The sequence below is a fragment of the Hakea prostrata genome, chromosome 11 (genome assembly GCF_041222555.1).
Source record: "Hakea prostrata isolate BN-2017 chromosome 11, UWA_Hpros_2, whole genome shotgun sequence".
In the NCBI taxonomy this organism is placed as follows: domain Eukaryota; kingdom Viridiplantae; phylum Streptophyta; class Magnoliopsida; order Proteales; family Proteaceae; genus Hakea; species Hakea prostrata.
Genome location: NC_142610.1, coordinates 18,552,302 through 18,572,729, shown reverse-complemented (window position 1 = coordinate 18,572,729; position 20,428 = coordinate 18,552,302). Strand labels below are relative to the sequence as shown.

Here is a 20,428-nt window from a genome sequence, read left to right as displayed (position 1 = left end):
GAAAGCAAACTGAAGAAGGAAAGACATCAATCAATCATAGTGGGAAGCGCTGCAAGCTGCTTACTAAGAGGGCGTGTTGGGGCACGCTCGACAGCCAGCCACTGTCACCTTATCAACTGCCCTAACTCTAGTCCGAGTTGCCACGCCTTTCACTCACTCGCTTGAGTCGGACTCAATCAGATGAAACATAGGGAGAGAGAGAGAGATGTGGTCTTCTTCTTCAGCAATGAGAGAGATGAGAGCCGCATTCGCCGTCCTCTTTTCTGTGGTTGGCTTCTCTTTTATGTCTCCCGCACACAATAAATCCCCTCTCTTTACCCGTCGATTTGACCTTTATTCTTTCGGAATTTGGAAAAACTCAAAACTGGAAAGTTGTAGATATTTTCAATATCGTTTCATAGCATCTTGAATCATCGAAATCCAAGCTCATACGAGAGAGATATGCCCAAAATACTGAAGGTAGGTCTGTTTACCCGATTTTCAGATTTATTACCAATTTTGTTCCTTAGACCTCCACTTATTTCCAATTTGGCTAAGATCTCACTTTTCATGATTTCTCGAGCAGCAAGATTGAATGCCATGATTTAAAATCCACCAATATCTAATATATTTGCCAACTTTACTCCATATTATCTCTAATATCCAAAATCTCCTTATTCCTGAAAAATACACAAAAATACTCAATTAGATCTCTTTAATTAAATAAGTATGGGGAATTAAATCAAATAAATAATGGTAAATGCATGCTTATCAAAAACCCTAGATTTCTGTTGAACAGATGAAGTAACGAACATCAATCAAGGAACTTCCGTAATGAGTAAACCCCAAGTATGAATACTGTGGAGATTACTCAGGGAGAAGAAGTTCGTGACAAAACTGAATGACAGAGCAGAAGACTTACTTGTTCAGGTTCTGATCGAAGATATTGTTGGAGGACAAGAGTACAAAGACAGCAAAGGAAGACAAAATATTACTTTGCAAATCTATCAGACAGAAATAACTTGCAGATAGCGAGATAAGGATGAAGCACCCTTGAGGAACTTAAATAGCCTCAAGGAGTGATGCGATTGTTGAAAGCCCAAGTTAATCAAGGGACAGGATGGAAGAAACGCTTCGAATTCCTAAAAATGCAGGATCAATGGTCAGGGGATTACGGCGCTTCAAATAATAGAGTATTTCCAATTCCTTGGGAAGAGCAACTTGTATACGTATACAAGGAAACGTTTGGGCTTCGTCATAAAGGAGGAGCAGTTGGGAGATAAAGTTCAAGTGTCACAAAAGGTTCGGAATAATCAAATTGACCGAACGCATCTCTCATGATGTCCCGAGCGTTGTCTCCAGTTAAGGTACAAGTTAATCTACGTGATAACTTATCTCCTCTTGTGAGAAGGAATAGACAATTCTTTGGGTACGATATGAGAAAGTATTAAGGCAATCATTGGAAGAGTTCGAGAAAAAGAAGACAGATTTCTATTTTATTATAGAAGACCGTGGGGGCCCAACCCTTACAAAAAAAAACAAGATGGTTTCCTATTGTTCCTTCTCATCATCGGCCGAAGAATCTTTGTCCGAGGTAGGCTTTTCAATTTCTTTGGAAAGAGGCGGCGAATCAGCAAGATACTTCTCGATATCTGGATCTGCTGGATAAGGATCCTCTTCTCCCAAAACCCAATCGGGGAAAGGCAGCTCAAGCTTCTCGAAGATTTCCTTATGACATACGCTACGAAAGGGAGTTGTGTCGAAGGAAGGGTTGGATTCAAGAATCTTTCTCTAGACATCATTCTGCCCCTCTCGATAAGCTTGAAGGTTGAAGGAGCCCAACAGGTCATTGAAGGGAACGCTGTCAAATATTTCCGAATGCAGTCCCTCCGAAGATCTAGTGAAAGATGTTCGGGCTTGCTAGGAACTGTCATCTTCTTCAGCCGTTCGTTAACCTTGGCTTGAAACTCGAGGCTCTCGCCGAATGCGGTAGCAGCATTTTTCTGCTTCTTGGCCTCTCGTTCGGCAGCAAAAAGACAACTGGTCGACGAGTCAAGTTCTTTCCTCAAAGAACTCATCTCCTCATCATGCTTCTCCTTCAACTCTTCGGCTGCTTTCTTTAGCCGGTCCACCTCAGAATTGGCCTTCGCCAGATTCTCTTCACAAGTTTACAACAAAGAGCCGCTACGACCAACTCGGCTCAATGCCTCCATGTGTTGATAGAAGCTCAACATAGCATTCCTGGAAAGACAGGAAAATTATCAAAACTCCCGGGAAAAATTACAAAGCAAGTAGTAAAAGCTCAAGAAAGGTAATACATTGTGGAAAGACGAACAAGAACGTCGTCTTGCAGGGTTTCAAAGGCCTGACGATCGGCAGGCATAAGGCCGAGAGAGCTCCACTCGGCAGCCTTCTCGGGATCTTGTGTGACTCGGTCTGTCCGCATCAATGACCATTGGGGGAGGAAGATCTCCTCAGAATCTTTATTCTTCTTGGATTTCTTCGAGGCAAAAGCATCGACCAAGTCGTGCTTCCTTTTTGTTCGGACGGGGGAGGGAAGTTCGACCTCTTCCACCATCGGTTTCTTCCCTCTCCCCGAAGCCTCAACCACTGGCTTCAAGTTTCTAATACCCTTATAAGAAGGGTCTAGGGGCCGGCACTGAGGCCACCTATTCTGCAGTCAATGCCCGAGGAGACCGTTGTTCTGCAGTCACAACGGCCTTAGCAGCCTTTGCCCGAAGGCTGTCTGGATTCATTCTTGGAGGCACTACAAAGAAAGACGAAAGTCAGAAAGTTGAAAAAATTCGCAGTACATTCAAGAAAGTGAAATGTGGCAGTTAGAAAGCTCACGTTGAGCCAGCCCCCAGTATTGGAGAATGGAGTTGTATTTCATCTCAGGCCCATGTATCTCTTGATACCATGGATTTGACTTGATCTTCTTGATAGCAGCTCTGTCTTCTTTGGATAGTTGAGGGACCCGGTTGCCCTCAGAATATGAAGTATACAATTTCCAGGTGGTCGGGAAGTTAAGATCTGATTGAGGCGCTCGGCAGAAAAAATACCGTTTGCGCCACCCTTTGTGATTGGAAGGGCAGGTTCCCCTGACAAGAATGCTGCCCGACCAGTCAAGCTCAACCTTGTTGCGCTTGGAAAGCACAACCCAGCCAGGAGGATGGGAAAGAGAAAGAATATGAAAATGTACAAAAAGAGGAAGAGAAGGTATGATGCCAAGCTCAAAACATAAACCCAAGAAGCCGACGATGAGACGCCAGCTATTGGGAAGAAGCATCCCGGGACAAATGTCTCAATGATTCAGAATAGCAGAAAATAAAGTATTGAAGAAGGGAAAGCGAACTCCACTTTCCAGAGTATCTATATACAGGGAAAATTCACCCGGAAGGGTCGAATCAACCCTCTCATCAAAAGTGGGAGCCCTAAGATGGTACGAGGAAGGAAAGTCGTAGCGTTAGAAGGCTAATGGAAGGTTTTCCTCAGTAAAGGAGGAAGCAACAGAACCAGGACCATCAGCAGACCTGGTAGGTTGTTTGGACTGCCCAGAGGATTCGGCAGTCACCTTCGGAGTCATGGATGGTCCAGACTCAAGAAGGGCAGAAGAAGCCTCAGCTTTTTCTTCTGCTTTTCTCTGTTGGCTAACTTCTGCGAAGTCACATTAGAGAGCAGTTAGGGTTTTCTTGTCGCTATCCGACTGCTCAGAGGGGACAGAGGCAAGGGCCTCATCACCAGTATCGCCCTTACCGGCGCTAAGTACAGGAGAAATTTCAGAAGAAACCCTACCGCCCTCCATTACTAAAAAGTCTGATTTTGGTTTCTAGCAAGAGAAAAGAAACCTGGAGACGAAAGTAAACTTTGCAAAGGAGTCAGTAAACTTACTGAATCATTGAGGCAGAAGGCTCGAGAACGAGAAGATCGTGAGGGCGCAAAGAAGACGACGAGGTTTCAAAATTCCAGACAAAGAGAATGAAACCTACAAAGACAACGAACCGCTTTTAAGCACCCGCACGAGTGTTCGAGGGCGTGTACCATCGAGATGAATTCAACATCAACGATCGAGATTCGGAGACAGTTCGAAAGTTTGAACTCACAAATCAAAAACAGGGGTTTAGAAACTGTTGTTTTGATTTCGTGAGCAACGATAGTTTCGGCTATAGAGGACACGTGGCTTCACCCTCACAAAAAATGAGAATACTCACAATGCTCGAGGAAAAAGCGACACAGCCGCATTAAATGTGATATGACATTTAATGGGTTGAGGATTATGCAAAAATATTGTTCGACAAGATACCCAGTTCAAAACTAAGCCCTCGGGATCGTCCGAACGCTTGGTCTGGGGGGCTCATGATATGGAGAAAATATGACCAAACCTGGTTCAATCTTGGTTCGATCCTCGACTCCGGTCGGGACGAAAGGAATCGATTCGCTTCCGAGCGAGCCGGGTCCAGGAGATAGCTTGCTGAGGAAGAAAACTAACTCAGTCACAAGCACACCCTAATCCGATACGATCGGAATAGGCTAATCAACCTAAAGACGGCTAGCAGTATTTGGCGGCTGTCACTCATCGCTATTATATGGATAACTACCATATAACGATCATATTATCAAAGGAGTCATCTACTAGTCCAACCTAGTAAAGATCTATCACTCAACGGATCTATCTGTTAAGATCCAACGACTATCCGAAGAAGGCTCAAATACATCCAACGAAGGAGATTCGAAGGTACATTCTATATAAGACATCACCTACCCACAAGGTAGAGGAGGGACGAACACACACAGATACATACAATCTGAATCGTATTCTCGTTATTCATTCCTTAGCTCTGTGACCCAACAGAGCCGTTTGTGATTAAGTTCATCAACTGACTTAGCCTTCGGAGGTGGACACCCGATCCCAGCGGTCGGGCCACATCTGACGTTCATTTTTGTAGGTCATTCTCAGGAGATCTAAGGGATGAGCAGATTTTGGACGCATCAGATACCATGTTAGCTACCATTTCACCTAAAAGCTCGAACTGTTAGGGAAGGGCAGCTTAAATGTATACATCAACAGGAATGTATGTTATTGAAATCCTGAGAATGATTGACCAGTGCATGTGCTTATCTCATTCATATCAGAATTTAAGGAAAGAGGGAAAAGTTGAGGGAAAAGTTGATGCAGGACAAGGTGATGTTTTATGGCAAGGTCATAGGATACTGGCCACTAGGTGAGATAAGAATAAGTTTCTCTGCTTGTTCTTGGTCTTTATGTCTTGGTTGAGGTTGCAGAGCGTTCTTGGAGGATATCCCATGAAAAACAATTATGAAGCATAAAAAAGCATTAAAATGGCCAAAAGGAAGATGTGAAGGTTTTTGGCAGGATCATACATGAAAAGAAAAGAAGATAGGAAATTGAAAACCATTCTTACCCAGGGCCTATTTTTTACAGGAGATAATGAACATAAAACCTAAAAATGAACTTTTAAGACCACTCATGGTACTCAAAGGGACCCAGATGTAAGGCAACATCAAGAAGGTGTGCAAGGTGCAGGGTAGGTAATGAAGGAACCTGGGATGCTTAGCATCACATGAACAACAATGAATCAAGAATGACTAATTCAATGTAGAGCAGTTCATCTGGGTTCATGATTTTTGGATCTGCTTTCACCTAGTTTTTATTGACTGTAGTTTCTGTTACTCTGATCATGGATATATGATGGGAATCAAAATCAGTTTGCTATCCATATGGTTTGAGTGTGGAAAAGTTGGACAGGTTGAAGTGTTCCTTAGTTTTTTGAATTGATGGGAATTGATGGGTCAGAAACTTGAGAGTTCAACTATGAAAGCCCTAGTAACGAGGTTTGATGGTAAGCTGTTAACATATTTGTAATAATGGTCCTGGAATTGGTGTTTCTTAGGACCTATGAAAGATTTTTTGCCATTCTGCCTTCTAGAACTAACAAAATTAACATGTACAAAATCTAGCAACTTTTTTGGTCTTCTGGGTTTTCTTTGGTCTATGTTGTCCTTTGCCAACTATATTCCTTTTTAGTTTGGTTCTAACCTGAGCTCTGTCCCAATTTAATTATTTAAACCTAATTGGCAATGTAATGTTGCCACACAGTTGTAAATTGAGATAGAATTATAGACACGGAAAACTTATTGCATTGCTCTTTTTGTTTTCTTGTAGGCCCAAGTCAACATTATGAACCTTCCATTAGCCAATGGATGGGGGGAAAGCACAAGCTTTTTGTCAAGTGGAAGTACATTGAAGCAAAGGTATACTATTAGTTCCTGTTTTTATTGTAGTGTTTTGTTCTCCCTTTCTCTCTGTCAATCCCTATAAACCACTGGCATCTGTAATGTTCTTTGACATCTGTTAGCCTACTTTTTCTTTTTGGATTTGTGACCATTTGTTTAGGTTTTGTTGATTGACATCTCTTTCTAATGGTTTTGGATTTTATTCTTCTGTCTATTTGTGGGGGCTGGGAGATGATTAAGGTCTTGGTCCTGAGAAATTAGGGTAGAGTGCGGGGGCTTGAGCTCTTAGTTTTCAGAATTTATCAATAAAGAAATCATGGTTTCTTGGTGAAACAAAAGATTATATTATAGGGATGGTTTGATGCAAGAATTTGAAATAATTATGTGAATGACTGGTTTAAAAATTTGAGATTTCGGTTTTGACCAGAATTCAGCCGAACACTGCATGTTTCAGAAGAGCATTTTGTTTGGCCATGACAAAAGAATTTTAGGCCTCATTAAGCATTTCCAAATATGTTAGACCCTTTAGATTCTAAAAAGGAAAAGAACAGTCAAAATGGTGATTTGGTTTCATATATTAGGTTGGTAGTGTATATTGTTAATGCATAAGTCAACCTTGAACTGGAGAAACCAGTCTCTCCAGTTGAGATCTGTTGCAACTTGGATCAAGACAATAATGAATACAAAAGTATGATAACTGGAATTTTTGTTTTTTTTTTTGGCTTCTTATTTGTGTCTTTTTACATATGAAAAAAGAACATAAAAGGATAAGAAGAAGAAGAAGGGAATGTAGTATAAAGATAGATAGAAGAACTGGGGTTAGGGAATGGGCTATCTCAGCCTTGGGTCTCTCACCCACAGCTATCTCAGCTGCTAACATGGAGTTTACTCCACAACTAAGGCTACTAGAGCATAATTCAATTTCGCCAAAGTCTTATCTTCTATTGCAATGAAAGGGCCAATTTATTGCTTAGATAAAGCTTTGCAAACTTCCTAGACTGAAAGTAGAAGTTATTAACCTAGTAACTAGTGACGATAGAATCTTTTGAATATAGGAACTAACTAGAATTAGAAACTACCAGGCATTATAATTCAGCACATGCATAAATAACTAACATAGAAACTACTAAAATAGACACCAAATAGTATTCTAAGAAGATTTGTGCTTAAGTCAAATATGGGGCTATGACACTGTTCATGTGAATTGTAACATGAACTTTACCCCCCCAAAAAAAGAAAAGAATAGTAACATGAACAGGGTTTGGTCTTCTCTTTTTTTTTTTTTTTTTTTTGGGGGGGGGGGGGGGGTTCTTCATCCATGCTTCTATTTGGAGGTGTACTAACTTAATTTATGCTCCATTGGACCAACTAAAACTTGCTACATCATCGGACCAGGCTGCCTTTCACAACAGTAGCATCCCAAAACCTTAGCAGGCTGGTTTTGGGGCTTGTTCCACCGAAACATGTGGGATCATGATCTACATCACTGCATACTGCTTTGTACTTTCTTAAATATGGTCAACTCTACAGAAAAGCATACCCGTACAGAAGCTCCCACCACTGCAGGATATGAGGAGTGTTATAATGTATGGACCCTTAGCTGCTTTTGCATAGAACTTGTTGAAGTATATGCACTTTGAAATATTTACTGTTCACGGTACTGTTCACGTGAACAGTAAAGTATGATTTTTACTGTTCGCGTGAACAGTAAAATCTGTTTGTATGATGTTAGTGATGCTACTCTACTTTCTATTTCTAATGTAGGAGTCTTTCTACATAAGTTTTGGTAGTTTCTAAAAAGCATAGTTTCTATTTTGGTGGTGGTTTCTATTTTCATAACTTTCTATTTTAGGAGCTAGGAAGTTACTAAAGCTGTAATTTTTTGTTTCCTTTGTTCTAGAGGACAATTACTTGTCTCTCAAGTTGTATTAGATTCATTAGAAGCTATAAATAAAAGGGCTTTATGATTCTAGACTCTTAAGCAAGAATCACAAGCCTCTTCTACTAGTTCTTCATCTCTCTTCTCTTCTTCTTCTTCTTCTCTCTTTTCTTTGTTCAAGTTCAGCTGCTGTTTTGATTATTTAATGCTTGTTTTCTAACATGGCATCAGAGCAAGTTTAATCAACTTAGGGGACCGTTTTCTCTCTCTTGGCTGCCCAGTTTTTTTTCTTCTTCTTTTTTTCTTTTCCTTTTTCTTATCTAAGGCAGCCCCAACCTTCGCTGCAGTAATTGTGCATGGCTGTCCTTCTTCTTTAACTTTTGAAGCACCAAGTATCAATGTATTAATACTACAAAAAGGGCCTAAGCTTTCTGGGGATATGTCTACCTATTTGATTCAACTGAGGCTGTACTACCCCTTTTTTCTGGAGTTTCAAATCCCCTTTTCTTTTTTTTTTGTGCAAATTTGAAGTTCAATTTGCACTATACTGATGTCTTGGGATTCCTCTTGATTCTTGCAAAGATATGCCCATAATTCGGATTGCAAGACCTAAGTATTGTCTTCCATTGTTTGTGCTATAAGTTTAGTTGCAAGTCGTATACTAGTACCCCTGTTTCATTGAATTTCTCTCTTCTGAAAAATTCTACTACTACCTTCTTGCTTTACTACTTCTTCCATTGTTTATTTCATAATCAAGTTTAGCCTTCTTTTTATCTAATACTTCTACAAAGACCTAGAGGACTATTTTTCCTTCATATCGAGATCTGTTAGAGTTTCAAATCTAGCAGAAGTTTGCTGCTATGGTCCGAGATCTGATATTATCTGCTACTACAGCAATTGTTATTGCACTTCTTCCAAGTGGATTGCTGCAACGACTATTGCAATTTTGAGATTCCAAGCTGATTCAATATATTTTTTTTTCCTGAATCTAATTTGCTCCTACCTAAGGGTTAGCGGTGGTCCAAAAAAAAATTTTTCCCCCTTAGTGCACAAGACTTTGTCCTGTGAGACGATTTTCTGCTACTTGATCAACTTTATTGGTGAATAATACACTACTCTGTGGCTGCTACTTTTCCTTCTTAGGTTTCTTTTGTATTCATACTTTAAGATGCTTGTCACTGGTCATCATTAATTGTCCATGTGCAATTCTACACATGAGGGGGAGAATGGTACCTTATTCTATATCTACTCAAGATGTGCTAATGGATATTATTTGTGAAGATCTTTATCCTCAACTTATGGCATTCTACAACGATATCATTACATGTCTTTACCTATATTGTCCTTTACCTATATTGTCCTTTACCTAACTACTTGGTCCGTAGTAACCCATACTACCTTACCTACTTGGTCCGCAATAACTCATACTGTCTTTTACCTTACCTACTTGGTCCGCAGTAACCCATACTGTCTTTTACCTTACCTACCTTACCTACTTGGTCCACAGTAACCCATATTGTCTTTTACCTTACCTACTTGGTCCGCAGTAACCCATACTTATCTTTTACTTTATCTATTTGGTCCACAAGTAACTCATACTACCTTACCTACTTGGTCCACAAGAACCTTGCCTTTTACCTTACCTACTTGGTCCACATGGTCCACATAACCTTACCTACTTGGTCTTTTACCTTACCTACTTGGTCCACAGTAACTCATATTGTCTTTTACCTTACCTACTTAGTCCACAGTAACCCATACTGTCTTTTACCTTACCTACTTGGTCCACAGTAACCCATACTGTCTTTTATCTTACCTACTTGGTCCACAGTAACTCATATTGTCTTTTACCTACCTACTTGGTCCGTAGTAACCCATACTACCTTACCTACTTGGTCCACAGTAACCTATACTGTCTTTTACCTACCTACTTGGTCCATAGTAATCAATATTGCCTTTTACCTACCCATACTTTACATGTTACTTGCCTTCTTGTGAAGCATTTATATGGACATTGGAGTTGCAATTTTGAAGATTTAGCGTGAATATTTCTCCCTACTACCGGCATACGTGGATAATGCCTTTTGCCTACCTACAACTTGCCTTCTTATGAAGCATTTATATGGACTTTGAAGTTACAATTTTGAAGATTTAGTGTGGAAATTGCTCCCTACTATCGGCGTTATGTGGATAGTGTCTTTGATCCTGCTATACTTGTGGACTTTGTTCATCTTCAACATCGTCGATTGTTCTCACTATTGGATGGTTCTTTGGACATGAATAATTAAAGTTTTTTTAAGGTGGTGTTGATTATCTTCTTGGTGAAGTTTTTTAGTGTTTATCGACGTCTACTATTGCTACACGATTCAAGATTGGTGCTACCTTTCAAGTTTATTCTTATTATGCAAGCTGAAGTTTTCTTTGTGTACACTCCAGCTTGAGGGGGAGTGTTGAAGTATATGCACTTTGAAATATTTATTGTTCACGGTACTGTTCACGTGAACAGTAAAGTATGATATTTACTGTTCACGGTACTGTTCACGTGAACAATAAAGTATGATTTTTACTGTTCGCATGAACAGTAAAATCTGTTTGTATGATGTTAGTGATGCTACTCTACTTTCTATTTCTAATGTAGGAGTCTTTCTACATAAGTTTTGGTAGTTTCTAAAAAGCATAGTTTCTATTTTGGTGGTGGTTTCTATTTTCATAACTTTCTATTTTAGGAGCTAGGAAGTTACTAAAGCTGTAATTTTTTGTTTCCTTTTTTCTAGAGGACAATTACTTGTCTCTCAAGTTGTATTAGATTCATTAGAAGCTATAAATAAAAGGGCTTTATGATTCTAGACTCTTAAGCAAGAATCACAAGCCTCTTTTACTAGTTCTTCATCTCTCTTCTCTTCTTCTTCTTCTCTCTTTTCTTTGTTCAAGTTCAGCTTCTGTTTTGATTATTTAATGCTTGTTTTCTAACAGAACTATTTCCAGCCTCAAACATAGTCTCCCCTGCACCTAATATGGTATTAAAATGCACAAAATTCAATGAAAACAATTTAAATATGCATCAGGAATGAAGAAAAACCTTTTAATGTTACGCAAAGTCAATGTTTGCTAGTACAAATGTATGTGTACAAATGTGACTAGTAGTCAAGTACAAGTGTACAACCTAGTCAACTGTTCCTCAAACTCTATGTCAGTACCATTTAGAGCTCCAGAAGGCTCGAAACATTTGGGGAAAATGGGTTTACATCTAAGTTTAAATCTTACCCAAATCTTGCTCACGTTTAAACAAATCATTGCTGTAAATGCCTTGTGGTAGGCTTTTCAATTTATCCAATATTTTCTCTTCCTCATAAAAATCGGGTAATACATATACACGTATGATGAAAAAGTTGGATTCTACTAATTACAGACATATTATAGACCAGTTAAAAGCTTTCTCCTTGCAATCTGTCACTAACTTCTGAGTTGATGCATGTTTGGGCTTTGCTTTTTCTTTATCTTATTTTTGCACCGTAAGAAACTTTTTTTAAGCGTGCCCCAAGATTTCTGCCTGCTGTCTCTGCTCCTTTTTATTTAGGGTCTACTTATAAGCAGTTATGTTAGTAAGGAATTCACCATCATTTGATTCCTGGATGTTGCATTTCTAATTCATATAGGTGTAATTTTCCAGGCTGCCTCATATTATTTTCATGGTTTGATACTTGATGAGGGGAACACAGAGAAATCTCATGGGATTGCCGTTGCTGCTCTGCAAGCTGCAGAGGAGCTTCTCAAAGAAAGCAAGAATGTCTGTGAAGCCTTCAATATGGCTCCTCCTTTATCAAGGTAGTCACTGAGATCTTTCAATGTGCATGTTTCGCTTTGCCTCGCTTTGTGATCCACTATGTGTAATTTTGCTAGATTATCATCTTTCTCTGATAAGGAAGTATTAGACAGACAATTAAGAATGTCTTAAAATTCAAAAAGAAAAAGAAAATATAAGCACAAATCCTGGTTCTGAAAACCAGAACAGGATTAATGCCGCAGAGCTGTAGTAGGGTGAAGCTTAGTTTAATTCAGTTTTAGTAAACGCTTGAATAGAAATTATGAATGATTATTCTTCAGTGGTTCTATTTTGGCCATTTTATTTGACAAGAGAATAGTTTTCCAACAAGCACCTATCAGCTTGTTGCAGAGCGTATACTTTGTACTTCTAAATGGGATGCTTCTTCTATTTTGTGCTCAATTAAATGTTACTCCAGATGGAAATTCCCTTTTCATCCAATTATTGAATACTGTGTTGTTTCCTAGGATCATGAGGGATGATGTGACAACACCCCATAAATGGTTCCGACCAACTCATTTAACTTTTAAGGCCATCTGCTGGTGTAATCTAAATTGATTATATGTGTAACTTTTCATATAATTCCCTGTGATGCTTCATCCTCGATGTGATCTGCATATAATTAGCTGCAGATTGACACCCTAGGCAATGAAGCCTATTGAAATTTATTTGATTCTTAAAAATAACCATTGAAGGAAGTCTTAGCCATGTTTGGTAGGGAAATGTTTAGTGTAACTAATTAATTTAATACAATGCTCTAGTAAATCTTCCATTGTTATTCACTTATTTTTTGTAACTTATATAGAATTCATGTAGGCCTTGTCCTGATTGCAGATTTGTTTGTCCTAAATAATTTATTATTATTTCCTGCCTATTAGAAAACCTTGTGGCTGGGTTCTTGAACTTGTAATCATGTGAAAGTATCAGAGTCTGTAGTAAAGAATTGTGGAAGCTTCAGAATTTTCTATTGACATAAATCAGCCTACTCTTCTGGCGGCAGCTAGAATTGAAAACAGAAAGTTTTATCCCTGAGATACACGTATGATATAGTTGTCGCTAGATAATTAATATTTAATGTGGCTTGAGGAGATTTTTTTTAATAGGCTGCTTTGTCACTAAGTATTTTCCACATTTGGTTGTTTTGAAAAATATTTTTTTAAAACATTCAGATTCCGGACTTAGAAAGGGTAAGATGAGAAGTAAACTTAAGCCTTTCCTGAGACCAACAAAATTCTAAACTCTGAAGCTTTAGGACTGAGAAGCTAAATTTTGATGTCCTTGAAAACAACAAATAGCAGATTAGCACAGTTCAAGTTGATTACAGAAAGAATCATTAAAATTCACTTTTGTGCAAACAGCCTTCCAAAATGCCGTTGAACCATTTCGTCCAACACATCCAGAATCATATCAATGTTAGAGTTGATCCCCAATTAATTTCCTAAAGGGGATATCATTCAAAATCTGATATCTCAAATACTACAACAACAACAAAAACTCAGCCTTATCCCAAATATAATGAATTTATCTACATGGATCCAACAAAACAAGGTAGTGACAAGTGAGATCCACACCTAAAAACAGGAACACTGATGGTGAAAATAAGGATGGGAGGGAAGATGGGAAGTGGACAACTGAAAAATACACGAAAGAAAAAAGATACAAGATGAGAGTAAAAGGAAATAGGCACAAGTCAGTAAGTTAGGAACCTCAGATAAATGGAGTCTGCTGAGTGGATCTTTGCCCTCCAATAGGCCCTAAGGCCAGACTATGTACTAGACCTTGATTATGAATGTCCTTCCTTGCTTCTCTTGTCATTTAGGCCCACCCGTTGTTCTTTTAGAACTCCTTAATTTGGGAAGATATCTTCCTTACTTAGGAGTCCCTAGGCCCAGGCCTTTGTTGAACATGGCCATAACACTTCAGGTGACTTTTTTGGAACTTTTCATTGATTGAGGTAGTTCCAAAGTCAGCTCCAGTATGCTCATTCCCTACTTTAGCCCTACTAGATTTTCTGATATGTCTATCTTAATATCCTCATATCTGCTGCACATAGCTTCTCAATATGACACCCCTTAACTGCCTCTCCTCCATTCATTTGGCAGCTTCCTTATGCCCATAAGCTTATTAAACAAATCGGTTAACCAAGAAACCCCACAACCTTTTAGAGTTTTCTAGAGTTCTACTGGAATTTCATTTTACTTCCTCCTTATTAATCTTCTGTACTAATCTCTGATGTGGGGTGTCTCATTGCATCATGTTATCATCTATCTCGTTCCTGCTTGACCAACCACCATTTAGTAGGTCACCTATATACTGATCTCATCCTTCACAGTGTCTTCATCTTTTACTAACACTCTTCCATCATAACCATTGATGCACCTCACCTAATACAAATCTCTACACTTCTTTTCCTTATCCTAGCTGTCTTCTATGTAGTGTTTTCCCCTTCGTAGGTCACCTATATACTCATCCTATCTATTTACAGTGTCTTCATCCTTTACAAACACTCTTCCATCATCTCAGTTGATGCACCTCACCTTATACAAATCTCTACTTTTCTTTTCCTTATCTTAGCTGTCTTCTATATAGTTTTTTCCCCTTACTAGCACTCTTCCATCATAGCCCTTGATACATGTCATCTGATTCTTAAATAGCAAGAAAGTTTCAACTAATCCCTAATTATATTTGCACTGCTTGGTTAGAATAATATTTTTCTCAAAGGTCCTCCGTTTGAGCTCATAGCTGGCGGAGAGAATAGAAATTCTTATTGGTAGATAGACAGGTCTTTTTTTTTGGATTAATTACATGTGAGATTTCAGAACTTAATTCAATTACTTAAATAGACTCCTCTGCTAAAATCATGCTAGTAAACGGTCCTCATCTCTTTATTTGCATGGGGTTGTTCTTCCTTGTTATGATGGTATCTGTTAGCTGGGACTCTATTTAGGTCATTTGAATAAGACTCTGATAATGTTAAGAGACCAGAAATTTGTCACAGTTTATCACATTTGGGTGGTTCATTTCTAGTCTTGCTATTTGCTTTGACTCTTCTAAGTTCTAACCAGGATCATGGTGCAGGAGTCCACCTCTTTGGGGAGCAATGAAGTATCTTTCTGAGAAAATCCCCAAGGATACTTCTAGCAAGGTGCAAGTCAACTGGGACCTGCACAGTAATGAAAAGTAAGTCTCCTCTAGCCTAAGCCTTTTCATTGGCAACATGAACAGCTTCTTTTTTCTTTTTTTGGGGGTTTTGGGGGGGGGGGGGGGGGAAGTAAAAACAGGAACAGCTTCACTTAGTAGTACTAGGGTTCTATGAACATCAGCTTATGATTTTTCCTTGAGAGATTAGGGAGTAAAAATAGACATATTAACCATTCTATCAAAATAGAAAAACAATCTGCAGTTCTGCAGCAGCAAAACTCTCTCTAATCTAAAATATTCTTCAATTTCGTCCAATTAAATATATGAGTTCTCTCACATGCTCATACCCTTGGATTTCCCTTTGCCATTTCTTTTCCTTCTCCAAGAACTGGTCTATTTCTCTACTTCTGTGCCAAACAGCACCATCTTCCATTATTCATTTTTCTGAGGGCCCTAGACAAATATGAGGCCCTGGATTGCCATCCACTTGTGTCTTTATGGGGTTACTTTGCTGTACACACCCGGAAAGGTAAAGTTGGTTATGCTAAACAGTTCTTGCAGTCAATGGACCAGCTTGTGCAACTTCTTTGAGGACATCTGCATCTTTGTTAGTTGACCTTGGTTTCTTTGTCACTTTTCTTTAGTGACTGTCCCATTTTGCAACTGACATATCCACTAACATTAATTTTATTTTATTCTGCTCTTCCTAACAGGATGTAACAGGAACAAGCCACACATCCTAGTTACAGGACTAGGTGATGGCTTTGCTTCAGGTAGGATTTGGCAATTAACTATTTATGTAAATCAAAATTGTGTCAAATCCAAACTAGATTTCTCTGTCTGAAATCTAATAAGGGAAAAGCCATCGACAGGGCTTTGGGGTTGGAGTGGGGGAGAAGGGAAGACAAGGAAGAGTTAAATCTTCAGACAACATATACACCTACATGAATTAATGCATGTGAGAATGTACCTTAAATATTATACATACTATAGAAAAGATAATTCCAGTAAACACAATATTCAGTAAGTTGTGCTGCAATTACTTGACTGGAGATGCTGATGTGTGGATGTATATTTAGGGTGGCTATGTATTTAGTAACTTAAAAGCTTTCCTGGTTGCAGGGTTGTGGAGACAGTACCACCATTGCCAGATTTTGCTTTGTCACTAAAACCTGATGAGTATCAGCTACCCCCAGTGGACTCCTTGTGGAATTTAGAGAATGTCTAAAGGTCAATTTGTTTTCAACCATCCCAAGCCTAACCAAACATAAGCAAGGTGTCTGCAAGATTTTGAGTTGATTGGTTATCAAGGAAAGGGTGTGAACACTATTCCATCGCCAGTGTATGCACTCAAATCCTTAACAGCATTCATTCTGTCTTTTTCTTTTCTTCTAGTGCTTTCATCAAATTTTTCTCAGATTTTCAGTGTAGGTTCCTTTTGTTGTGTAATAGTATTCATTGCAATAGGAAAGGATGGGAAAAACCAGAGAAGAGAAGACCAAGTTAAGGGACCAACTTTCTTCCTCATTTAAAAATGTATGTCTTCTGTTAAATATTCTTAATAGATACTTGCAGTAATTTTTATCCTTACTTTGGGTGGTGAGGGGCCTTTTAGAGAAGCTCGCATTTCTGTGTGTGTGGGGGGGGGGGGAGGGAATCGCTATGCCGTTGACCATGGATCAAGGAAACAATATACATAGCTGACTCTTGTTTTTTTATCAAAATTTTTTTTAGTAATAGATAATTTTTCATATATTGGAAATGGGGTTATTACATAATTTGTCAATAGGCAAGATTGAAAACATGACCTCTCCACTAAAAGGAATTGCAAACCGCAATGGTTTATTTATAAATAATAAAAAAATAAAAAACCATCCCATGGATTTATAGACTATTTCATCTATATCACTTTCAAAAAAAAAATTCTCATAATAACACTCCTTGAAATTTATCAATTACATTTATATTTTTTTGAATTTATTTTATTTTGTTTACATCCTTTATATTTTCAATTATAAATCAAACACATTCCTAGTGTCAAAATATCAAGGTTAAGTGATGACCATCCTCCACTGTATTCTCAAAAACTACCCTCAATCTCAAAGTTTTGGCGTTCAATGAAAAAGAGAGGGAAAAAAATGGGAGTAGGAAGGGGTAAAGAGCAACCATTACTGATTTTTCAATTTTTTTTCCTCATTTATAAAAAGATTTAATAAGGATAAATATTTTTTTTTTCTTCTATTTAAATCTAATTGTGTTAGCCATTGGGGACATTTGGAATATAATAAATTTTAAGAGATGTGAATGTAATAATTTGAAAAACCAAGAAATGTATATGTAATATTCTCTCAAATATTATATGCTATAGATCCACCAACAAACCCAAACCTAAATTCTCAAACCAGGTCGAAGGCAAGATATGGGATAGCATGAACACACTAGGATGCAAATTGTGCATGCACATCAGAGGATATTTGTAATTTTGTATACATATAGCTAAGAGAGAGAGTTCAGGAGTTACAGAAAGCTTATTCATCATCACAAGATTCACAGCACTCAAGTTTCTCTTGGCTGATCAAGAGAATTCTTATTCATCATACTCTGTTTCCATGCTACTTAAAAAGACCACATAAAACTTTCAAATTTACTTTACAAGCCCCAAGTTGAGGATACCCCAACCAGTCTGAGGCCAAGACTTCTCTTCAGCTTTCATCAACAAAACCCTAGTCCAAGCAATCCATCCTTCCCATTGCATTCTTTTATCCCAAGGACTTCCCCATTCCAACATGAGAATCAAACCCTTTTCAGCTTCTTTCTCAGCTTCCTCAAATCTTTCCTTGAGCAAATAAACCTGAGCCAACACCACATGAGGCTCTCCAATAAATGGGTTCTTCTTGATACAGTTCTTCAATAGCTCCTCAACCTTATCCAAACCTATTTTAGAACCTTCACAAACAGCTTCCCAATACAAATCCCTTGCTTCTATCTGCTCTCCTGCATCCAAGACCTTAGTACAGTTATCAAAAACAGGTGGAATCACAAGCTCAATTTCTTCAAACCTCTCTCCCTGCCAAAACCCCACCAGCCATTTTCCTCTCTTCCAAGAAGATCTCCTCTTCCCTAACAATCAAACTATACAAAGCACCCATTCTTGACAATGAATTCATCCAAAGCCCTGGCTTTCCGTCGCCGGGCCATAATCCGGCGGCAACATTACTGCCGGAGAAATCAAGCCGACCATTCGAATTCTCAAACAACTTATCCTGAAACCCAAATAACTGATCACTAAAATCCACAATAGTCATCATCAGGAAAAGCGCAACTATCCGTCGCGGGACTACTAGATCTTCACCGGTCTTTATGTGCTTCACCTTGACCCCCTCCGGTGGGAGAAGAGAACGAACCTTCTTCCTCCAACCTTCTTCGTAATCAAACAAATCCTTCTCTTTAGCGTTTTTCAATGAAATCTCCGAGAGTTTAAGATGTTCGACGAGTTCTGAATCGGTGTAATGAAACAGGAGATCATCATGGATAAGGGTTTGTCGTGGCACAACGCAAAAGAGATGGATTAGCCGCTCGGCCTCATCACCAACGTGGCCGCGAACGGTGTCGCGGCCGGTTGATGGGTCGAAGATGGCAAGATTGACATAAGAATTGGAGTAAGCAGAGTGGAAGAGACCACAACGAGCAACGGAATCTGGGTTCTTCCAGAGCTTGAGGATTCTGTAAGTGTCGAGCAGGTGATCAAAGAAACTGCCGTGTTTGTGCCAGCATTCGGCGGCGCCTACAGAGCGGAGGACAGCAACGAGAGAAGGAAGTTTAGGATCAACCAATTCAAGCTCGCCACGAATGAAAGGACGAGCCGAATCTAAAAGGGTTTGGAGATTTTGTTTGGGAAGTGAAGAAGGAAGGAGAGGAGAAGAAGAAGGCATGGTTGGAATTTGGATTTCAGTGAAGTTCTGAAATAAAGAAAAATAGGAAGGAGGGTTTATTATAGAGAGAGATGGAGAGATGATAAGGGAAGTAGAAGAGAAAGCGAAATTGGAGACTCATTGCCACGATCCAAAAGCTTGCATGTCTGCTTCGAAGAGCACCGACGCAATCAGGTTTGAAGCACGCTGATATTTAGGAGAATCTGGATCATCTCCCCTACGGATGGCTGACTGTGCACACCTGACGGGTTTCACTTGTAACCACAAATTATGTGGAGCCCACAAGTAAAAGTAATAAAATACTTTTAAAAAATAAATCTTATTACCCTAACCCTATCGACTTCCTTTAATTTGTAGTCACTAGCCGACGAAAGGATGAGTATTGAGCGATTCGTCCTCACATGCGAAGGTGGGCCCCAGTGAAACTTTAAATTTTCTCAAGATTGTTAGTGGGTCCCACTACTATTGTGTAGGGAAGAGTATCATGAGAGTACATTAATGTTCTAACTTCTACCTTAATGTGGAGATGATCCAAACTCCTTTTTTTGAGAAATGCTTAATCAACTACTTGTAGGCATGGTTCACTATGTCGGCAACATATCGCCGACACAGGGCGATATGTCTCCATGTCGCTGGGGGGCGACACAACTCCCCCCAACGACACGATATATACCAAATATTGGCGACATATCGCCCTGTGTCGGCGATATATCGCTACATTTGCCATATATAACAGCATTTCGTTTGTTTTTCGCCGATTTTTTGTTCGCGTTTTGCCAAAATGACATAGGGCCTTTAAAAGCTCCAGGGGTGCTGCCCCCACACCCCTACCGGGGCGGCCTCCCCGGACCCCCGCCCGCTCAAGGGAGCAGGACCCCGTGTCCGTCGGCAACAATATGTGAAGCATGAGTCATACTCAACATAATTGTATAATTAATTGTAAACTTTAGTACATCTCTTTTACTAATTGTGTATTTGTATTCTCTTTGCATATTTACATTAGTTTATATGAATTTTCCAAACTTCCAGTTTTGCCCACATATAGCCGAACATGTGCTAATTATAAACTTTAGGTCAAATGATGTTTTATGTCAAAATAACACTCCCAATGTATTTATTGACCTCAAATTAAGTTACATGTCAAATTTCAATTCAAAATGACCTGAAATACCCTTCTTGCTTGTAGGTTTGCCTGAACAAAAATAGCCACTCAATGTTTGAGTTAATAAAACCAACTAAAACTATGTGGGGTTACAACCACAAATTATGTGGGGCTTACAAGTAAAAATAATAAAATATTTTAAAAAAATAAATTTTATCGCCCTAACCCGTGGGTCCTAAAACTAACTTTGACTTTATAAAATTTATCAAAATAGTGATTTTTCATCTTTTTAAACATTTTTATCCCCGTTTTGTAAC

General features: G+C 38.9%; 2 protein-coding genes across 2 annotated transcripts; one reads left to right on the top strand and one right to left on the bottom strand.

The window, feature by feature from the left end:
• Positions 1-6,169: 6,169 nt before the first annotated feature.
• LOC149000571 (uncharacterized) lies at positions 6,170-16,683 on the top strand. Its single transcript, XM_089139054.1, has 4 exons — positions 6,170-6,252; positions 11,784-11,938; positions 15,015-15,116; positions 16,200-16,683. Exons 1-4 carry the CDS (start codon positions 6,202-6,204, stop codon positions 16,303-16,305), a joined length of 414 nt encoding a protein of 137 aa, XP_088995180.1. The 5' UTR covers positions 6,170-6,201; the 3' UTR covers positions 16,306-16,683.
• A 669-nt stretch (positions 16,684-17,352) lies between these two features.
• LOC149000570 (E3 ubiquitin-protein ligase) lies at positions 17,353-19,186 on the bottom strand. The gene is given in 2 exon segments (XM_089139992.1): positions 17,353-18,151; positions 18,153-19,186. Coding segments are annotated over 2 exon segments (1,287 nt in total). The 5' UTR covers positions 19,010-19,186; the 3' UTR covers positions 17,353-17,721.
• Positions 19,187-20,428: the final 1,242 nt, after the last annotated feature.